General features: G+C 58.0%; 2 protein-coding genes across 2 annotated transcripts; both read right to left on the reverse strand.

Moving 5' to 3' along the window:
* Positions 1–2,313: 2,313 nt before the first annotated feature.
* IFI30 (IFI30 lysosomal thiol reductase) lies at positions 2,314–5,701 on the reverse strand. Its single transcript, XM_077859398.1, has 7 exons — positions 5,529–5,701; positions 4,374–4,556; positions 4,214–4,288; positions 3,880–3,972; positions 2,920–3,072; positions 2,694–2,747; positions 2,314–2,602 (listed from the first exon to the last, which is right to left on the reverse strand). The coding sequence occupies exons 1-7, from the start codon at positions 5,658–5,660 to the stop codon at positions 2,540–2,542; spliced, it is 753 nt and encodes a 250-aa protein (XP_077715524.1). The 5' UTR covers positions 5,661–5,701; the 3' UTR covers positions 2,314–2,539.
* Positions 5,702–8,476: 2,775 nt separating this feature from the next.
* PIK3R2 (phosphoinositide-3-kinase regulatory subunit 2) lies at positions 8,477–20,937 on the reverse strand. The gene is made up of 16 exons (XM_077859420.1): positions 20,783–20,937; positions 18,253–18,996; positions 15,243–15,335; positions 14,847–14,897; positions 14,633–14,764; positions 14,328–14,538; positions 13,828–13,913; positions 13,575–13,683; positions 13,387–13,485; positions 13,097–13,277; positions 12,879–13,004; positions 11,682–11,824; positions 11,275–11,451; positions 10,357–10,428; positions 10,034–10,204; positions 8,477–9,646 (listed from the first exon to the last, which is right to left on the reverse strand). The coding sequence occupies exons 2-16, from the start codon at positions 18,572–18,574 to the stop codon at positions 9,439–9,441; spliced, it is 2,181 nt and encodes a 726-aa protein (XP_077715546.1). The 5' UTR covers positions 18,575–18,996; positions 20,783–20,937; the 3' UTR covers positions 8,477–9,438.
* Between the last annotated feature and the right edge of the window lie 3 nt (positions 20,938–20,940).

Here is a 20,940-nt window from a genome sequence, read left to right on the forward strand (position 1 = left end):
GAATCCAAAAAGTCAGATTCATAGAAACAGAAGAACAGTGGCTATCAGGGCCTGGGGAAGTGAGGGAAATGGGTTTGTTAAAGGATACAAGCTTTTATTACAAGATGAGTATTTTCTGAGGGTTTAACGTACAGTGTGGGGACTCTAGGTAACAGTACCATATTGTATACTTGAAAGTTGCTAACCAAGTAGATCTGCTCTTATCACAAAGACAAAAATATAACTATGTGAGGTGATTAGAGGTATTGACTTGATTGTGGTACTTGTTTCAGGATCACATTGTACACCTTGAATATATACAACTTTCTCAATTCTACCTGAATAAACCTGGGGATACCTCCCCTTCTTTTGTCTTTAAAATACGATGGTATTTAGAGTGGTGGTTGGTTTAGGGGTATCTGGCTGGCTCAGTCATGGAGCATGCGACTCTTGATCTCTAGATGGTGAGTTTGAGCCCCATGTTGAGTGTAGAGATTACTTGAAACTAAAAATAAAAGGGTGCCTGGGGGGGGCTATTTGTTAAGCATCTGCCTTCGGCTCAGGTCCTGGGATCTCAGGGTCCTGGGATTGAGCCCCAGGTTGGGCTCCCAGTTCAGCGGGGAGTCTGCTTCTTCCTCTCCCTCTGCCCCTTCCCCTTAGTTGTGTGTGTGTGCACACGCGCTCTCTCTCAAATATATAAATAAAATCTAAAGAAAGTTTTTAAAAAAACTTTAAAAAAGTGGTGGCTTAGGCTACTTTGGGGAGTTTTACTCCATTCTAGTGGGTACTTCCTATATATTCACGAGATATGCATGTTATTCAATTTGTCTTTTATTGCAGGGGGTCTCAACTGCAGAGACTAGGATAGGGGGACATGATTTCTCCTGTCCTACACCTGTCATCAGTAACCCACATGGTTAGTGAGCACTTGCAGTGTAGCTAATCTGAGTTGAGAGAGGCTGTAAAATACACATCAGTTAAGACTTAATATGACTCGATGGTGTGAGCACTGGGTGTTATACTATATGTTGGCAAATGGAACTCCAATAAAAAAATATACAAAAAAAACAGTATGAAAAGAAAAAAAGGATAGAGAGGATCTCATTAGCATTTCTCATATCAAGCCTCCACGTTGAAACTATATATAATGTATCAGATATATATAAGGTTAAATAAAATCTATTTTTTTTGGGGGGGGGTAAAGATTTATTTATTTATTTGAGAGAGGGACAGTGGTGAGGAGGGACAGTGGGAGGAGGGAGAAAGAATCCCAAGCGGATTCTCCATTAAACGTGGAGCCCAATACAGGGCTCAATCTCACAATTCTAAGATCGCAACCTGAGCCAAAACCGAGATGGACACTTAGCTGACTGCACCACCCCGATAATAAAATCTATTATTAAAATTTGAAAAAAAAAAAAAAAGAGCTGGTGGTGAAAAAAGTGCCACCTACCCTTGCCCCCACTGTTTTGTGAAAAAGGTCAGTTTTGCTTCTATTTGCACCATCGCTTCAAGATTTCCTGTATATCAATGTGCCTGTTCTTCAATCCTTCTTTGAACATTTGATCAATTTCCCTCATTAACCATGAAATAAATAACATCTTTGGCAGGTGATCATTTTATATCAGTATAAGAATCATGACTTGTTTTTTTTTTGAAAAGTATCCTAGAACACGCCCTGGTGTTCTCAGTTGTCTCAGACTGGCATTTAGCTCGATTTTGTTGCTGGCTTGTCTTTTGCACACTGTTCACCTTTCCTGGAACACCGTGGTCCATTCCCCACCACCAGTGAACACGTTTTCTTGAAACTCCCTAGACAAGATCCCCGCTCCATCTTATGGCTCAATTTCTCTCACCCAGTGTGGGGACTGCAAAAGGGAGTAGTTAGGGTTGTTTGTATTATTACTGAATACAGCTTCCGCCTAATGAACTCCTAGTCACCCTTCAAAACCCCAGCCCCATGGGATGCCTGGGTGGCTGGTGGGATGCTGGAGTACTGGGATCGAGTCCCACATCGGGCTCCCAGCACGGACCCTGCTTCTCCCTCTGCCTGTGTCTCTGCCTCTCTCTCTCTCCCTGTGTCTCTCATGAATAAATAGATTATAAATAAATAAATAAACAAACAAATAAATAAATAAATCCATCCCACCCCAAAGGTTCTATTCCCTCTGCAGAGCCTTTATTCCCTCCCTGGACTCCTCTAGCCCTGGTGCCTCCCTCTGGCCCATTTCTGCTCCCTGTAGGACTAGGAATATCTGTCTGGATCTGCATCCCCTAGAGAGGGGGTCCTAGCATTGTGTAAGTCCAGGGGGATTTGCTAACTTATCAAATGAATCACAAAATCCAGAAGTGTTTATTAAACTAGTTTCAATGCAGCACCAATCTCAGTGGGGCAAGATGCTTAATCTTGGGGCAGGATTCTGAGTCTGGGCTTCATAGAATGTGTAGAAGTTACTGTGATGATGAGCAGCAGTGGCTGAGAGTCAGGGATCAGAAAAAAACGGGCAGGTGTGCTCTTTCTTGCTCTTCCTCCATCAGCTCCCTTCCAGGGCAACAGCTGTCATTTGAAGCAGACTTTCCTTTGGGAGGTGGCTGTGAGTTGGCAGGCATCTGGCTTCTCACCCTGGAGGAGATGGCCGTGAGCTGGGGGTCCTGAAAAAAGGCACCACCCACCCCTGCACCCAGCGGATCCCTCTGTTCCCCTTGCAGCTTACCTGGTACAACTGGCAGACGAGGCTTAGGAGCTGACTCAGATCTTTCAGGGGTTTCTGCACAAAGCAAGACAGGAAGTCATACAGTCCCTTGCCCCAACCAACCCATGCCCGGCCCATCAAGGGCTGCAAATGGCTGCAAGTCTGACCCCTGCCTCCCAGACCAGAAGGCACATCCATCATCCCGGTCCCGGCCTGGTGGCACACTGAAGGCTACAAGAGCTCTTACCCCATTGACGACGACCCAGGGCACATATTCGTGGGGCGGCTGCAGAGCATCTGTAAGCTGGGCATTAATGTGCAAGAGCTGCATGCCACGGTCCCCCACTGCACACTCCATGATGGTGTCTGGGGACATTGTTGGGGCATAGATCTCCATGCACTGAGGGTGGACAAGGGTTGCTGGTGAGTAGGAGCATTGCCTCAGCTTCCTCCGAGTTATCTCCCCAACGGTCCCTCCTCCAGTCCCCCCAAGCCAAGCTTGTTCCTCACTGGCCACAGGAGACATTTGGGTCCACAGCAATGCAACAATGTCCACAAACAGCACGTACTTAACACTTAGCTGAGTGGAGGCCCCCAAGGCAGGGGCTCAGGCTGCTCCTCCCTCTCATAAGACCAGACCCGCAGCCCCGGACCACTGCAGTATCTCATTTTTCTCAGGGCTTCTGTTTGTGCTGTTCCCCCCACCAGGAACACCCTTCCACTTCCCCAGAATCTTCTGAGTGCTCCCTCCTCTGCACTCCTCTGGCCCCACTATGACTCTGCAGAGCTGGGGGTGTCCCAGGGTGAGCCTTTTGGGTGGTCCAGATGTTTGATGAGTGAATAAACTTATTGGCATCAATGAGTCACTCCATTGGGAGTTGTTTTTCATAATCCTCCAGAGAAGTATGCGGGCCTGTCCTGTCATCCCCATACTCGAGATGAGGATCATCATCTGTGTCTCTGCACATTTTTGTTCATCCAAGCTCAGTTCAGAGGCACCTCCTCCAGGAAGCCCTCCTTGATCTACCAATGCCCCCAAAAGATATTTGTTCCCTTGTTTTAGAGATTTGAGGCTTCCAGAGGGAAGGCTGTTTTCCTGGGGCTACACAGAGAGTGGTAGTCAGGCCAAGACTTGAACTTGGGTCTGTTTGGAGACAGGGAAGACCAGGGTCTCCCAGCCCGGGGCCAAGTGAGGGGTGTTGCTCACCGGTTTCAGATTTTCCTCCATGTCATCCATTTCCTCTATGCAGACAATGATCAGGATGGCCAAATTTTTATCTAGCTTGTCCCACAGGCAGGCCTGTGGGATAGGGGGTGGAGAGGTGAGGGATTAAAGTGGGCCCAGAGCACCCCTGGACCACTCTGGGAGTAACACAGGTGTTCACTAATGAAGCGGTGAATGAAGATGTGATTAAAGAGGCAGACAGGCAGAGGATGGAACTGGTTCCAATCCCTTCTGAGCCTTGCTTTTGCCTTCCTTACAATGGGCATCTCCCCAGCCTCTGTGCCCCCACCACTCGAATACTCAGGGGTCTGCTCACCTCCACCTTGTTAAGCTTGCATTCCTGCTCACCGTGCTGACATGTGAACTCCCACCTGCCGCTGACATTTTGTTCCTGCAAAGCAGGTAGGTGAGTGCTGGCTGGCCCACCAGGTGCCCCTTCCCTGGCTTAGTGCCTTGGTTCCCCAGTGCCAACATACATGGGCATTTCCATAGGGCACCAGCGTGACATTGAGGATCTCCAGGACCATCAGCCAGGTCGGGAAGAGTTCTCGGACCAGGAAGGCCCGGCACCCGGGACACAGTGCCTCGTAGTAGACGCTCACATTGACAAGTGGTGCTTCTGACTTCCTGAGGGGCTCCTGCAGGCATAGGTCCCCAACCTGTGCGGGAGGGAGGAAGGGAGGGGTTTGTAGGGAGGATAGCCCTGTTTGGTTCTCTTGCAGCTACAAACAGTAGGTGCTCCATATTGCAGTCCTTTCAGACATTGTCAGGTGGAATCTTGACTCCAGGGCTTCACTGCATCCCTAAATCTTCCTAAATCTCAGTTTTTCTGCAAAAACGGATGTGACAAAGACTTGCAAACAGTAGGCACTTAATTTATGAACAGCTCTTGCTTTCCCTCAGTTGAGGTGAAACCCTTGGCCCAGGGGAAGTGTATGCAGTAAGGACTCAATGCATGGACACTTCTGGTCGCTGCTGTCAATCCTGCCTTCTCTGACAGGGGTGTATACCCCAGGAGACTAATGTATGCTCATCTGTTGCCACTTCACCCCCAGAGCCTTGGCCCCGGGCTGCGCAAGGCCCTACACTTGGGCTAACCCGTTACTAATCTGCCTCTCAGGGGGCGCAGGTGAACCCCTCCCAGGCTCTCCTGCTGAGGCGGCGCCTAATACGTGCTGACTTCCGGTTTCAGCGGCCGGCGGCAGGCCCGCCAGGGTCTGTGCAGCGGGGAGCAGGCGCTCGGCTCCCAGACATCCGCTTGCTCCGCACCAGAAATGCGCGAGCTCTCCCCCCGCCGAAGGGCGCCCCGTAAGCAGCACCTGGAGTGTGGGTGCCACGCGCCGACTCCTCTGGGCTTCCCTCCGCCGCCCAGGGGTACACAGCAGGAGCTCCGTGCACCCCCGGGCCGCGGTCGGGGACAGACGCGGGATGGGGAAGTGAAAGCACTCCGAGCGCCGGCAGCGCGGGGGGGACTCGGAACCGACCGGGGCAGCGCCCCCCTCCCCGGGCCCCGAACCCCAGGCTTTCCGGCAGAGTCCGTGGAGCCTGAGCAGCGTCCCGCCCGCAGCCCGCAGCCCGCAGCCCGGGCGCGCCGGTCCCCGCTGGCCCTCCCGCCGCGAGGCCGTCCCTACCTTGCAGGCGGCCGCCCCCTCGGAGAGGACTTTCCGCGGGGACCCCCGCGCCGCCGCGGGGACCCCCAGCAGCAGCAGCAGCAGCAGCAGCGGCGGCGGCGGCGGGCACGGCAGGAGCGACCACAGAGCCATCACCGCGGGGCGAGGACGCGGAGGCGGGAGGAGCGGCGGCCCGGGCGGGAGCCGCCTTTAACCCGGCGGTGGCCCAGCCCCCAGGCCGGACCCGCCTCCCGGTGCCCACGCCCCTGGGGCTGCGGCGGGCGACTCTGGGGTCCCCCGGCCCGCCTAGGGCCCACGCCCACCTGACCCCCATCCCCGCTCGCGCCGGCTGCCGGGCCCGCAGTCACGCGGCCGTGGGGGCGCTTCCCTCCCCCCACCTGCCGGGCCGCGGGGCCACCTTGACCCTTCCGGGCCGCCGGGGCCGCCCGGTCATGTGAGGCTGGGGTCACAGCACCGGGAGCCGAGACTAGGTGGCGGCTTCAGAGACCGAGAGACGCAGGGAGGCAGAGAGACGCGAGGGTCTCCACGCGGCCGCGGACCGCTCTGGGGGGCGGCCAAGGGTCATGCAGCTCCCCCAAGCCCGGTTCCGAGCCCGGGCACGTCGCTCCCCCCCCCCCCCCGCTGCCCCGGGGGGTCGGGACTGCGCAGCCCGGCCGCCTCCCGCTAGCCCGGGGCGGGGTCCGCCCCCCCACTCTCCACGCCTCGGCCCTGCCCCTGGTGCCCCCTCCTCTCAGGCTCCCGCCCACCAGCCAGCTGACTCGGGCGGCGCCCGCCGCAGCCAGGCCAGAAAGCAGAAGCCGGCGGGGAGGGCCCCTCACTTCTCTCTGTCCTCCCCGCCCTGTCTCGGGTGAGAGTCGGGGGTACAAGGAAAGCTGGCGTTCCTTCTTGCCACCATCCAAAGCTTGAGGTGCGGGTGTGGGGCCTCTGGGCCCGCAGGGGACTCTAGGGGCAGTAATCACCTTAGGCCCATCCTGCGTACGCGGGGTTAGGCTGGGGGCTTGGCAGTGTGGGACTCGAACCTGCTGGAATCACCTAGACCAGGGTTTGGGGCTGGACTTTACCGGGCACCTCAAGTCATGGACCCTCTGCTTCCCCTTCTGTAAAATGGTGAAGTTTGGAGGGCACCTGAGTGGCTCAGTGGTTGAGCATCGGCCTTTGGCTCAGGTCATGATCCTGGGGTGGTGAGATGGAGTCCCACATCAGGCTCCCTCAGGGGGCCCACCTCTCCTCTGCCTATGTTTCTGCCTCTCTCTCTGTGTCTCTCACAAATAAATACATAACATCTTAGAAAAAAAAAAAAAGTGAAGTTTGGAGAATAAAGCCACAGGGAGGGCTCAGAGGCAGAGGGAGAGGTTCCCCAGGCTGTGGTGGGGGAGGCACCGCTGGAAAGGTGTTGACACAGGACATTAGCACCGACAGAGAATAGCCCATAGCCTGCCTCACCTCGTGGAGACTGAGGTCATGAGGGGATAACTGAGATGCTTAGACTTTGCAGGGCCTCAAATACCAGGCATGACACAGGACCTGATCCCATGGGAGGAAACACCCACACCTGGCCCAGATTATAGCCAAAGGCCCCAGTTCCCCAGCTCCCTTGTCTTCTTCCGGTTTGGGGAAGTCCCGGCCTGGTGTCCACAGCAGCAGGCTCCGGGACCGGGGTTTCCCTGAAGTGCCCACGGCTGGATGATCCTGCCATCTTGTCCCTTTGAACCCTTTGCAAACCCCATTTCCTTTATGATGCCTCTGTTAAGACTAAGCAGCACAACTTTGCGGAACTGGTGTGTACTTGCTCTATGCTGGGCAGGACAGAAGAAGTAATAAAGTGCTACAGTTTTTCTAGTGGTTACTAAGCACCAGCCCTATTGGATGGATTCACAAAGGTAACCTCACTCATTTGTTTGTCTGGCCCTCAAGAAACTTCCCCTTGGGGCTTGAGGGAGGCAACTATTGACCCTACCGGGTAACAGGAATCTTGAGGATCAGAGGTGGGGGGTGGCTTTCCCAAGGAGACATAGCATAGACACCTACTGGAGGCCCTGTGGGCTGTCATCTTCTGTCTGCGGGCCCAACTGGCTGGCGTCATGGATCTAGAAGGTGACCTTTATCTTTTGTCCCCCCTTGCAGTGGGTGAAGACTGCAGGGAAGGTGGCATCTGGGCTCGGGTTACTCATGGGGCACCTCCTGACTTGGATACATGGCAGGGACAGTGCTTGGGAAGGCCCCAGGGCTCTGAGGCCAAGGGAGGCAGCTCCTATCCCTCCGAGAGCCTAGTGGAACTTTGTTCATTTACCCCCCAGCTTCCAGGGGTGCTGTATGGGGAGAAGAGGGCAGAAATGCCTAGTCTTGGGGTGGGGGTGTAGAGGAAGGGAGGGCTGAGACGGGGACCCTGGCAGAGGGGGAGCATGATGAATGGTTCAGGTCAAAGATATCATGAGCCCCCAAGTCAATGTCCCCTGGGACCTGGTGGTATGCGTGTCAGGGGCAGGTGTAGAAAGGGGTCAGAGGAGAGTCAGCAGGGAGGGGCCGCACTGAGGGCATTAAGGACATGGGGTCCCTCTCTGGGTGGCACCGGAGGGGTCATGTTATTGACCCCACCTGGCAGTGATGAAGCTGCACATCAGAGGGGAGGTGATTGCCCGAGGGCCTGGGACTCCAGCTTGGGGGGCGGGAGGGGGCCGACCTAGGCACTGGTGAGAGGCTGGGATGGAGTCTGAGCTCAGCGGTTAAGCCTCTCTGCTCGAGAGCCTGGACAAGTCTCTCCCCTTCTCCAGTTACCAGCAGCTAAACTGGGCGGGGGAGAGGGGGTGGGGAAGGGAGGGTTGTCGCCCTTCATTGGCTACTGGAATTACAATCCTCTGGGCAGGATCAGTGTGATCTGTGAATGCCAGGGTCCCCAGCACACAGTGGCCATGGAGAAGCCACAACAGCAACAACAGAACAACAGCATCCACATGTTCCATGTTTTATATCCATATCAATATCAACGTACCATACAAAACCTGCCTGCCAGCCTAGCTGGGCAGGCGGGGGGAGGGGGGCAGTCCACGGGTCGTGTAGAAAACCAGGGCTCTCGTCCCAAAAGAGGAGAGAAAAAAGGGCTTTACAGTCAAGAAAAAATAAAATCAGAACCCAACATGATCGAGGAGAAGCCTTGAGTCTACATTGAGTAGAAGTGCTGTGGGCAGTGGTGCGTCTCAGCCGCCCCAGCAACGCGGGCAGCCTCTATTTCTGGGAGGCCTGGTGCTGGGTGGGGCCGGCTCGTAAGTTTATTTTTAATTATTTTTTTCGGGGGGGGGTACTTCTTGGCAGTGGCCCCTATGTGGGGATAACCAAGTGTTGGTTTCACTTCAGGGTTTGGAGGGGAAGTTGGGGGTCTGTGGGGCGGGTCCCGCCCGGCCCAGAATGTCCCGGCCAAGGTGGTTCCTGGAAGTGGCCAAGTAAAGTTCCTTCCTGCCGTGACCCCAGGTCTATGGCTTAAAAATTGGGGCACCCAGGCTGGGGCCGCACAGCCCAGGGGCCTCTGTAAACATGGCAGGTACAGCCAGGTGGGTCTTCGGGGACCCTGGGGGGGGCCTTGGGTGGGCAGGGCACAGGGTCAGAGGTGGGCAGTGCCCACGGGAGAGGGGCGTATGGGGCCGGAGAGGCAGGACCCCCAACCCAGAGACACAGAGGGACAGAGAGGAGGTACAGATGATGGGGAGGAAAAGACACAGAGTGACAGGCAGAGATGGAGAGATGGAAAGAGAGGCTCAGATAGAGAGAAATGGAGAGAAAGAGAGAGACAGGAAGAGACTTGAAAAGGAAAGAGACGGACAGAAAATCCCAAAGATGGACACCTTGGATGGGGCTGTCACCCCAGCCACCAGGCCCCACGGTGGCTCCGCTCCGGGCGGATCCTGGTGCTCGGTGGTCAGCGGGTGGCGGGCGGAGGCCCGGGGCCGGGGGCCCGCACGGGGTGGGCGAGCGTGACCGTGAGCGCGTCGTTGTGTTGCACCAGGGAGGCGTGCTGGTAGTGCAGCACCAGCTCCTTCAGAGACCCGTACAGGTTGTAGGGCTCCGCGAAGCCGAAGCCAGTGGCCGTGCGGTAGATGACGCAGTGCTTGGTGTCGCCGTCCACCCTGCCGGTGCAGGCAAACAGGCACTTAGCGGGGCTCCCGCGGGGCTCTCCCAGCTCCGGCTCTGGCCAGCAGGTGACTTCCGCCCAGGACTCGCATTTCCCCATTTCCTGGATCCCAACTCGGTCCAGGGTCCAGATGCCGCCACCTCCTGCCTGAACGCCACCTCCCGCCTGAACACTGCTCTAGCTTCCTCCCATGCCCCCAACGATCCCTTCTTCCTGTGGCAGCCATGGCAGGCCGGGTGGGGTGGGGTGGGGTGGGGGCTCCTCCCTGGCCACCTTCCCAGGGTCCAGGCCACGGCAGGTGCTCTGTGAGAGCCCTCAGGTGGAATGTGTGGTTCCCCCCGCACCTCTCTGCTCACTCTCGGCTCCCCAGCCAGGCACTCACACCACAGAGCAGGCATAGCAGCCCCGCTGGCTGCTCTCACGGATGAGGAAGGTACCATCCCGCTTGCCACTCAGCATTTCCTCAGCCTGTGTCCGGTTGATCTTGCCCACATACCATGTGCGTTCCTCATGGTGGGGGAGGTCGTCCTCGTCCTCCATCAGCGCATACTGGCTGTGAGGGAAGCAGGGTGGCGAGACCTGGTCATTCACTCTGAAGCCTCTGAAGCTCCCCTGCCTGTCTGGACAGCAGTCCCTCCCTGGTGAACTCCTACCCATCCTGCAAAACCCACTGAAAATGGCCCCTTCAGGTAGGTGTTCACTTACTCCTCAGTCTCATTTTTGATCCCCAACCACTCGTTGATTTTCTTCTGCCGGGCACCTTTCTGGGTAAGCCACCTGGAGGGAGAGGAAACGTACGTTTGTTCCACTCTGGTGGCAGAGGAACAGAGGCTGTAGCACAGGCTGGCTAGCCCACTGTGAGCCAGTGCAGTCTGGCTGGAGGCAAGGGGGACCTACCAGGGCCAGGGATGGGTGTAATGCCTCCGGTTGCCACAAGAGGTCAGTCTTGGCTTGGTCAAGGAAAGCTTGAACCTGGGGCTCTTCAGGGAACCCCCTACTTATTACTGTTTCCGTTGATTCTTACTGAACCCCAGAACACGCCATTCTAGCAAGGCCTTATCACTACCAGAGGCTTAGGCCTGAGGGCTGCACGGCCGTGTGCCTTCACACAGGGCAAGCTGTCTGTTCTGTACCTCAGTTTCCCTCACTGTTAAGGACTTTACAAAGAACTTTGAGAGGACAGAGTGAGCTCATGTGTCCATGGTACTCGCACAGTGCCTGGCACACAGCAGGTGCATGTCAGCATCCAAGGCAGAGGTGGGAGGGAGATTCCTGACGAAGCCTGCATGGCTCAGTGGGCAGAGGCAGGATTTCAGCCCAGGCTGGGGTGCTAGGTCATAGCATTCGGGGAGTGGATCCTGTTGGAGGCTCCCAGTGACCCAGCCCTGTGGGAGCAGAGCTCCCATTTCACAGAAGCTGCGATTCTGTGCATTGAGGCTGAGGCCAACCCATAGGGGAGCCCTGCTGAGGGGGCCCGGAGGGGCCTGACTGAGAGGGTGGGGTCTCAGGGGCAAGGTAGGACCACTCGGTGGAGAAAATAAGAGTGAGACACAGACAGAGACCACCTCACTAGATGTCCCTGAACCAAGGGACCCGCAGGTGAGCACAGAGCCAGGTACTCACACTAGGTATTGGTCTCGGATCTTGCGCAGCTGCATGAGGTCTGGCTTGAGGCTGTTCATGCGCTTGTCAATCTCCCGGTTGTCTGAAGCCTGTGCCCGCAGCTCCTGCTCCAGCTTTGTGCGGCTCTCATGGATCTCAGCGATGCGAGACTTGAGCCGCTCTGAGTTCAGTAGGATCCTGTGGGAGGAGCGGCTCTAAGGCCTCACATGGCCTCCAAGCCTCTAAGCCTTTGCACACACTGTTTCCCGGATTTCTTTCTAGTGAACTTCTATTCATCCTTCAAAGTCCATTTCAAATGATCCCCACCCCTCCTGGGAGCTCAGGATGCCCCCTCTGCTTTCTTTCTTTCTCCACTTGCCCTGTGCCAGATCAGGGTGGGGTAGGGCAGGGCAGAGGAACCGACTCACCTCTGCATTTCTTTCTCATTGCCCTCACGTCGGAAGCGCTCCAAATACTCCTTGCTACACTTCTCTTGCGTCTGGCCCTGTTCTTCAAAGATCTTGATGGTCTCATTGAAGGCCTCAATTGCTGTGCGCTTCATCTGCAGTTCCTGGAGGAGGGGGTGAATCTTAGTTCCTGCTGGGACTCCTTACAAGTCCCTCGTGAGGGGGGGAGGTAGATCCCAACTCTGATATGGACTTCGCTCAAGCTGTTCCCTCCATCAAGGTGCATCATTTCTCTAGCTCCAGCTGTACCGAACGGACTCCCACTCCCCAAACCCATTCTTCCTTTAGATCCTCTTTCGGATACCTTACCAACACCTGGATCTGTTAGCACTGCTGAGAATTAAAGACAAATCTAGTTGCGACATACAGTTCATGGGGCTCCCTCTCAGGGTGGATGCTTCGCGGAGTACTTTCTATACATCATCTTGTGGAACCTGCCAGTAGCCTCCTACAAAGTCAGAACTATTAACGGGGAAATAGACTCAAGGGCCCTAGATCACTTCCAAGATCCCGATGCTCATAACCAATCCCAGACAGGTGTCCTGTCTGCTCAGAGCCTCAGTTGATCCATTAGTAGTAAAAAGGGAGCAAGAAAGAAATTCCTTGGGGATAATGGGGGAGGCTGAGCTATTTCCTGCCTGAGATGGGATGTTCAGTCTGAATATGCTGCGCATCTCGAATTCTGAAAGTAACTTATTAACATGGTCCTTGAATTATAAAACCGCCCTCCCCCTTCCCTGTTTTAAAAGAGGCTGTCTTTCCCATGACCTCCTGACTCTGTCTCCATCACTTCTTGTCAGGTTATTAGCTAGCACTTTGAATAAGATCCAGGTTGAAGGGCAGGGAGAAAGACCCACAGCCCCAGTTTACGGTTCCAGATGGGGAAAGTGAGGCCCAGAGAGACACAGAGGCTCAAGCAGACATCTCCTAGGTCCTGACTTGGCTGCTCCTGCAGTTGGGAGGGGGGTGGGTCGCTGGTGCTTTCTCATTTGTTCTTTTTTTTTTTTTGAAAACACATACATTGATTTCTGGTTTTTGGGCAGCCCCGGGTGCTAAGTGGCTGCTCTGTGACCTGGAAGCAGGCGTCTGTCCCCATGGCCTTGCTACTGTCCCTCAGCGCCTGGGAGGAGCTCCTACCAGGAGCACAAGCTGTGGTACCTGGGAGGTGCGGGTGTACTCCTCATAGAGCTGGTCATACTCGCGGCTTTTGTCCTGGTACTGCTGGTGATAGACTTTGAGCTGGGCACCCACCGCCTCCACGCTGTCCTCCTTGACGATCTGGTCCTGGGGACACCCGGTGTGATCAGAGAAACTGCCTGGGACATTTAGGCCCGAGACTGGTGCCACCCTCCCTGGCTGCCACCCTGGCCACAGACCTGCTGGTACTTGGACACTGGGTAGAGGAGGCGTGTGTCCAGTTTGGCGTTGTACTGGGCCAGAGACTCATGGCGGTAGTGGGTGATGAGGTCCACGACGGAGCAGAAGGTGAGTGGCTCTGAGAAGCCATAGTGCCCGTCGCGGTGGAAGACCTTAATCAGCTTGTTATTCCCGCCTTTCCTAGGGGCGGGTGAGAGGGGTGTCAGCAGCTGGTAGGACCCCCCAGCCATCCCGGCTGACACTGCCCACCTTTCACACCCAGTCATCCCTGAAGGGACAGGCTCCCCACCTGAGGGTCAGTGTGTACTCTCCCTGGATCTTGCTAGATGCATCTCGGACCAGAAAGGTGCCATCAGGTGTGTCCCGGAGTTTCTCATTCACTTCCTCCCTGTGGGGACATCCAGGATTGGGGCACCTGCCCAGATACCCTGCCCTTCAGGCCCTGCCCAGCACGTGGCTCCCATCCCAGAACCCTACCTAGAGATGTCACCCCAGTACCACTCAGCGTCCTGCAGGGAGGGCGGGCTCCCCCCGTTGGCGAGGCCTGCAGGGGCTGGCTTTGCCTTGGGAGGTTTAGGTGGCAGCGCTGGGGGACAGGAAAACAAATGTACATTGAGCACGACTGTATACTGTGGCTGGCTCCTACTGCGACAGAGCCTGTGATACTGGCAGGGCCACAAGTCAGCATTCACAGCTCCCAACCATATGAGAGAATATGGGGAAGGATCACCTGGGGGTGTGACCTCCTGCTCCTCCAGGTGTTCCTGGAGCAACTTCTCCACCAGCAGCACAGGGAAGTCAGGGCTGGGCTCAGTCCTAGGGGGAAGAGGAGGGCAGTGGGTAGGACCGTGCTTGGCCGCCTGGGGCAGAGGTACGGGAAGGCACGTGTAGGGCAGGGTCGATGACAGGCAGGTGTGGGAGGCTGACTCCTGCTTCTGTATATGCAGCAGGCTCTCAATAAATGTTCACACAACAACGCACCAAGATAGGGGGCAGAAGTGGAGGCCTGCGCACCACCCACGCGCTTTCCCCCTGGTCTAGGTCCCATCACTCGGCCTCAGGCCTGCTGGGGTTTCCCTGGGGCCCAGATCCCGCCCTTGCGATCGTTTCCGTCCTGTCCCACGACAATCGCCACGGCTCCCGCCTCTCGGCCCCAGGGCCAGGGCTCCCGCCCCGCCCTCCACTCAAAGCCCCGCCTCCGCCGAGGCCCCGCCCCCTCCGGCCGCTCACCCGTCGGGCGCGCCCCCTGGCGGCGGCGAGGGAGGCGGCGCGCGCAGCAGCAGCGGCCCGAAGGTGGCGCCCAGGGCTCGCACGGCGGGGCCCGGAGCGGGGGCGCGGCGGGCCACCCGGCCCAGGTGCTGGAGCAGGAAGCGCAGCGTGAGCGCGCGGTGCAGTGGCAGCGTCGGGGGCTCCAGCGCCGGCCCCACGGGCCCCGCGGCCTCTGCGGACAGACGGCCAGGGGAGGGTGAGCCGGGGCCGGCGCCCGTCCGTCCGCCCGGGGCCCCCTCCCGCCCCGGGCCTCGCGCCAGGCTCACCCCGCAGGGCCCGGCGCGCCTCGGCCGCGGCCTCGGGCGTCACGAGGGGCGCGGGCAGCGCCAGCAGGAAGCTCTTGACGCCGTCCGTCAGGGCCGCGGCGTCCCACTGCTCCACGTCGCTCAGGGACCAGTCTGCGGGTGCAGGGGGCCGCGTCGGCAGAGACGTCCGGGGCCAGCTCTCCCCCCACCCCTGCCCATGGAAGCTTCCCCTCACCTGTGCGCGGGGCGGGCAGCTCAGGCCTGTAGAGGGACTCGCTGTCTAGCCCTGGGGGGAGAGGGAAAGGGGTGGGTCACATCCACCCCGAGGGGCAAGACCGGCTCTCACATGCTTCCTGGACCCCTCGTGGGGGCTGGGAGGACTACTCAACCTCCTAGACATAATTGGGACGACGGTGCCAGAGGGCACGGCACATGCAATAGCGATCGGTGACCACATTCCCATCCACACCCTAGGAATCACTACTGCCCCAACTCAACAGGGAGGCCCAGAGCATCCAAATTCAGCTTCTTTCCATGCACAGGAGGTCTGGCAGCCCCATGAGGGGATGAGTTACCCATCACCGGGGGTAAGCAAGCAGCATACAGGGGTTGTAGGCGGGCTGAGGCTCACCTGTCCGTTCAATGGCCTCCACCAGCTTCACCAGGAGTGGAGGAGCAACATCAGGTGGGGAGAACTGCTCTGGCAGGTCGGGGAGTGTGAGGCCTGGCAGAAGGGGACGGACAGCCTGTTTAGTGGGGTTCCTGGAAGGATCCTGGCCCCTTTCTTTGGCCGTTTGGACCTCGGCTTGGGCAGTTCCAGGTTGGGTCTGGTCTGGCATCTGTACCATAATCTTAGGGAAGCCAAAACCTGGGTGGAGGGGCTGAGTTGGTGGTAAACAATTTTCTGGGTTAAAATACCAGTTTATGGGGATCCCTGGGTGGCTCAGTGGTTTAGTGCCTGCCTTCAGCCCAGGGCGTGATTCTGGAGTCCCAGGATCGAGTCCCACGTCAGGCTCCCTGCATGGAGCCTACTGCTTCCTCTGCCTGTCTCTGCCTCTCTCTCTGTCTCTCATGAATAAATACATAAATTAAAAAATAAAATATCAGTTTACACAGTTTCAGACCAGGTATAGTGGGTTGGTCAGTGTCCCCCAAAATGGTATGTCCACATCTTAATCCCTGATACCTGTGGCTATGCCCTTATTATGCAGATAGAATTAAAGTAAGAATTTTGAGACGAGATCTTCTTAGACTTAGGGCTCTCAATCCAATGACTGGTGTTTTTATAAGAGAAGGCTGTGTGAAGACAGGGGCAGAGATTGAGATGACAGGGCTGCAAACCGAGGAACACCCGGAGGTATGAGAAGCTGGCAGAAGCAAAGAACCGTCCACTCCTAGAACCTCCAGAGAGGGTACGGCCCCGCTGACACCTTGAATTTGGACTTTGGGCCTGCAGAACAGCAGGGAACTGTGGCTTGAAGCCACCGAGCTTGTGGGAGTTCCTTACAGCAGGGTTGGGACGTGCTGCCACTGCTTACTGTGCAACTTTGGGCACAGGACCCACCCTCTCTGTGCCTCGGTCCTCCTCAGGTAGGAAACTGGCTCCTGGTGGCCTCTCTCCCTCCTTTCTTGGAACAACAAAGTGGTTGAAAAGGATAAAAGGACGATATCCCTCTGCAGGTCAGAACGCCTCATTCCAAGAACCTTCTTCCATTCTCTAAGTCATCTTGTTTTAAAAAAGTATTTCCCCTGTTTTAAAAATGCTGAAACCCCTCCCAGTGGGCGCCAGGGGCCTTCCTGGCCCTGCGTGTCTCGCTCCACCAGGCCCTTTGTCCTCAGGCTGCTCTGCCTGCATGGCCACCGTTTGATGCAGCTCCGGCCCTCGGCAGGGACGCCCTGGCATACAGCAGGGGCAAGCCCGGGCCTGCGGGGCCTCCCTGAGTGATGGGCCAGGTGGTGCCTCAAGCTGGAGAAAGGCCCAGCTAAGTGAAAAATGCTGAAGGAAAAATGAGAGAGAGAGAGAGAGAGAGAGAGCAAGGGGAGAGGAGGTAGGTGATGGGGGTGGAGGGTACAGTTCTGAACTCTGCCTGTGACTAGTTTGCAAAACGGGGAGGGACGTCTCATCAGAACTCGTGTCATTCCCATTTTATGGATCAGGAATTGAGGCTGAGAGAGGCAGCAACCTCCCTCTGGGGGTGCAGGCGACACTGACATTCTGGGCTCGGCTCTCCCTGTGGGGCCGAATGGGGGAAATGCAGGTGGCCACAGCATGTTGCTGGGTGGTCCCAGGACCTGGAGGGGCAGGGCCTGAACGGGTAAAGGACCAAGACTTCTAGTGGCCAGATGAGGAAACTGAGGCCCACGGAGGGCTGGCCCCAGCCACTGTCACGCAGCCCTGGAGGATTTGGAGGGCGGGGCCGGGCAGCCACCCGGAGTGGGTATGTGTGTGGAGGCTGGCCTGAGGCCAGGCAGAGGAGGGAGGAGGCTGTTACCAGGGGGAGAGGCAGATTTTGGCTGGGAGCCCGGATGGGGCCGCCTCCTGCTCCTCCAGGCTGAGGCGGGACGTAGGCCCAGGGCCTGGAGGCACCAGATGCTGCAAACCCTCACCTCGGTGCCTCCCATCCGGCCCCATGCTGTGGGGCTTGGATGTGACCCTCTTGGGGGCCTCGGTGTCCCTCTGGTGCCAAACCAGGCAGGCCAGAGGTCGAGGCCATAGCGCTTCGCAGGCCTTGGCCTTCCCTGGTGGATGGACCCTAAGTGAGTGGTTTGACCCCTTAGTACCTCGGTCTCCCCATCTGTACACAGGCCCTCCCTGGCTTGCTGTGAAGGTTGGAGCAGACTCTGAGGCACTCAGCACTTATCAGACTCATCCCCACAGCCTAGGCCTCAGTTTCCCTGGCTGGAACCCACGCACTCTGCCTACAGCATACAGCAATCTCCTTATGCCCTCATTCTTCACTGCTGGCACATCTCTTGAAGTGTAGATGGCCAAGGGTCTTTGGGGAGGGATGAATGTGTGCTGCATGGCCTTGCAGGATCATCCCATCCTCTTTTGGCTTTGTGTCTCCCTTCATTTTGGAAACTGGGAAAAATTAGGGTAACAAAAGGAGTTTCTTGAGGGACCCTATCTGCAAACTGAGGGATGAAACTAAGTTGAATCTCTGAATCCTACTGAACACTCCCCACTGTCATCAAAATCAATTCCACAGAATCCTGAGGCACAGCCCTAGTTGCCCCTCCCTTCCCACCACTCCACCCCACTGGCTGTTCCCCGAACCTGCCGTTACATTCCTACCTCACAGCCTCTGCCTTTGCTGTGCTTGCTGCCCGGAGACCTTCACTCCCGGCTCTTCCCATGTGAGGCTCCTTCCCCGCAGCATTTTCCATTACCTAATCACATTCTTGTCACTTCTCGAACCAGGAGCCCCACTAGGGCAGGGCCAGGCCTATGTCCACTGCTGTGTTCCCAATGCCACGAATTGACCCCAGCCCTCGACAGCGGTGCAGTCAACACCTGTGAACTGCCCAAATGTGCTTATTCCTCCTCCCCTGGAAGAGGTGCCATTGCCTCATTAGAAAGAAGAGGAAACTGAGGGTCTGAGAGGACCCCGTCACTGCCAGGGCCCCTGCCTGCTGCTCACCTGGCTCAGGGGGCCCATCCCGGGGCCTGGCGGGCAGTGGGCGGGGGCCACGTGGACGAGGGCCGGGCCGGGCCAGGGCTACAGGACCCAGGAACTCGACGTAGGTGCCGGGGAAGTCACCTCGTTGCCGCGTGCGCTCATTGAGGCCAGGCATCCAGCCCACGCTCTGTGGGCAGCGCTCGTTGCCCTCAGCCACGCCCAGCACCTGCAGGGCTGCCCGGCTCACCACCAGCACGTCTCCCGGCAGCAGCTCCAGGTCTTCCGGCCGCTCCCGGCGGAATGGGTACAGTGCTCGGTACTGGAAGCCCTCAGCACCGGCCATGGCTGGGCAGGGTGAGGTCTGGACGGTCAAGCTGCTGCTCGGGGCCCCAGTGGCCCCATCAGCTGGGGTGAGGGCCGGGAGGGTCCACTGGGCCGGCTCGGGGCACTGAGACCACTATTTCTACTGAGAAGTTACAGGTGACCACGGGGGTCACTCATGCCTTGCTTCCCACCATTATTCCATGACCCTGACATGGGTCACTCGTGGCTCGGTCCACCATTCGTCAACTGGTGGGAGGGGGTCGGCAGCGTGGTCTCAGGTCACTCAGCCGCTGCGTCCCCCCTCAATCCGTAGGGCAGGGCCAGGCTGCTCACTCCCTCACATGGGGGGCCATCGGCGCCCGAGGCTGGCGGCTCTTCCGGCTGCGCCAGACGAGGGGGCCGAGGGCACAGGCTGTCACCATGCTTGGCCAGGACGCCGACCTAGGGGGAGATGGGCAGGGCAGCATCAGCCAGGTTGGGCTCCTACCACCCCCACCCCAGAGATGGGCCCAAATATGGGGTTGCAAACCCCTGACTCGCTAGGTAACCTTGGGCCAGCCCCAGCCCCTTTCTCAGCTGGTCTCCCCAGCTGTAAAATGGGTGTAACAACAGCCATCCCTGCGGGTCACTGGGAGCAGAACTCCCAAGAACCTGCCCCAGGCATAATGCATGCTCAGTAAACAAGCTCTTCATTGCCCCTTCATTGCCTCTTCGTTAGAGATGGCAAAACTGAGGCTCAGAGCAGGGAGATCTTTGTTGGACCACTCGGTGGGTGGCGAAGCCAGGACTCCTAAACCCGAGAGATCCACTCAACATCAAGGCCCAGGATGGATTCCAGGAGGCACAGCCACATGGCTGGATAGTTACACCCACAGTGGGTAATGTGTGATGGGGAATGCTCAGGGTACTAGGGAGCTCCAAGGAGGGGCTGGGCCAACAGAGCACAGAAGGACACAGTAAGGAAGCAAAGAGGTAGGAAAGCAGGTCCAGGCAGAGGCAAAGGACTAAGAAGTGAGTCCAAGGTCTCTGTGGGGGAGAAATGCAGTGAAGGGGACAGTGTCCCAGCTTGGCTAAATGAGAGGCATAGAGTAGGATCTCAAAACAGGGGGGTGATGGGAGGTCATGGAGCTAGGAGAGGGTGAAGGGGAGGAAGGTGTCACAACTGCTAAGGGGGAGGCTGTTGGATGCAGGGCGATGCTCAAGCCCCAGGAGCCCCAAGCCTTGGGGAAACAGCCCACCACAGACAGCATTCCCAGTCTCAGTCCTGCAGGTTGACTTCTCCAGAGACTCGGTAGTGGGGGAGGGCGTGCTTTTCTAGAGGGCGGGTCTTCATAAGGACAGGAGACAGCACTGGCCGGAGGGGATAGTGCGTGCAAAGGCTTGACAGCGGGAAGTTGCCTGCCAATTCAGGGTGTCTCTACGAATGCCACTAAGCGTCCAGCACGCTGGTAATTGAGTACCAGGCGGACGGTCTGGGCTTTATCGCCCCCCCTCCTCGACCACGACAGCCCCAGAAGGTGTTGGATCAGGGAGCAGAGGCTCCACACTCCAGAGCACCCAAACTTACCCGCTTCCTGGCCCCCGTACCCTCCATTCTACAGGAGGGGAAACTGAGGCCCGGCAAGGGGACATCCAAGAAACCGCCTGGATCCGCTTGCCTACCCGCCTCCGCGCTCCAGCATGCACAGGTTTGCACACGCCCCGGTGTGTGCGCCCGGGAACCAGCGCTCCCCGAATCCGAGAGGCGGGGTGGAGGGGCCAGGCCTGGCCAGGGTCTCTGCGGCTGGACGCAGGGCCCGCGCGCTCACGCGTGTTTAGACGCGGACCCGGGCCTGTGTGGACCCAGTAGCCTAGCCCCGGGAACGGAAGTGCAGTCGACCCCGACCCTCCTGCATCCCACTATGTCCCACACAATGCCTGGGTGCCACTCATTACTGCTCGACGCCCCACTCCAGGCAGGGCCTCCTTCCATTCGGGGCCGCGGCCCTAGCCCCTTATCTCGGCCTGGGGGCACCCCGTTCCTCTCCCACCGTCCAGGGCAGGCAGCAGCGCTGCCAGGTCGAGCCTGAGGCCTCCCTCCCGTTCCTCGAGGCCCCCAGTTCCCGCGGGGCGCGATGCAGCTCCGCGCTCGCGTTCTGACTTCCACCTCGGCCCCGCATTCTGCTTAGGCGACCCGCATTTGAGCGCACGCCAGCCCGGCCTGCCACGCCGGCCGGCCTGGACTTACCTGGTCGCGGCCGCCACCGCCGCCGAGGCCGCCGTCACACCGATCCGAGCCCGACCCGTGGCTCCACAGCGGCCGCCGTCGCCGCAGCCGCGGGATCCCCGCCTCCGCCACCGCCGCCGCGGTTCCGAACAGCCGGGCCCGCCCCCGGCGGAAATGGC

Source organism: Canis aureus, chromosome 19 (assembly GCF_053574225.1).
Source record: "Canis aureus isolate CA01 chromosome 19, VMU_Caureus_v.1.0, whole genome shotgun sequence".
NCBI lineage: Eukaryota > Metazoa > Chordata > Mammalia > Carnivora > Canidae > Canis > Canis aureus.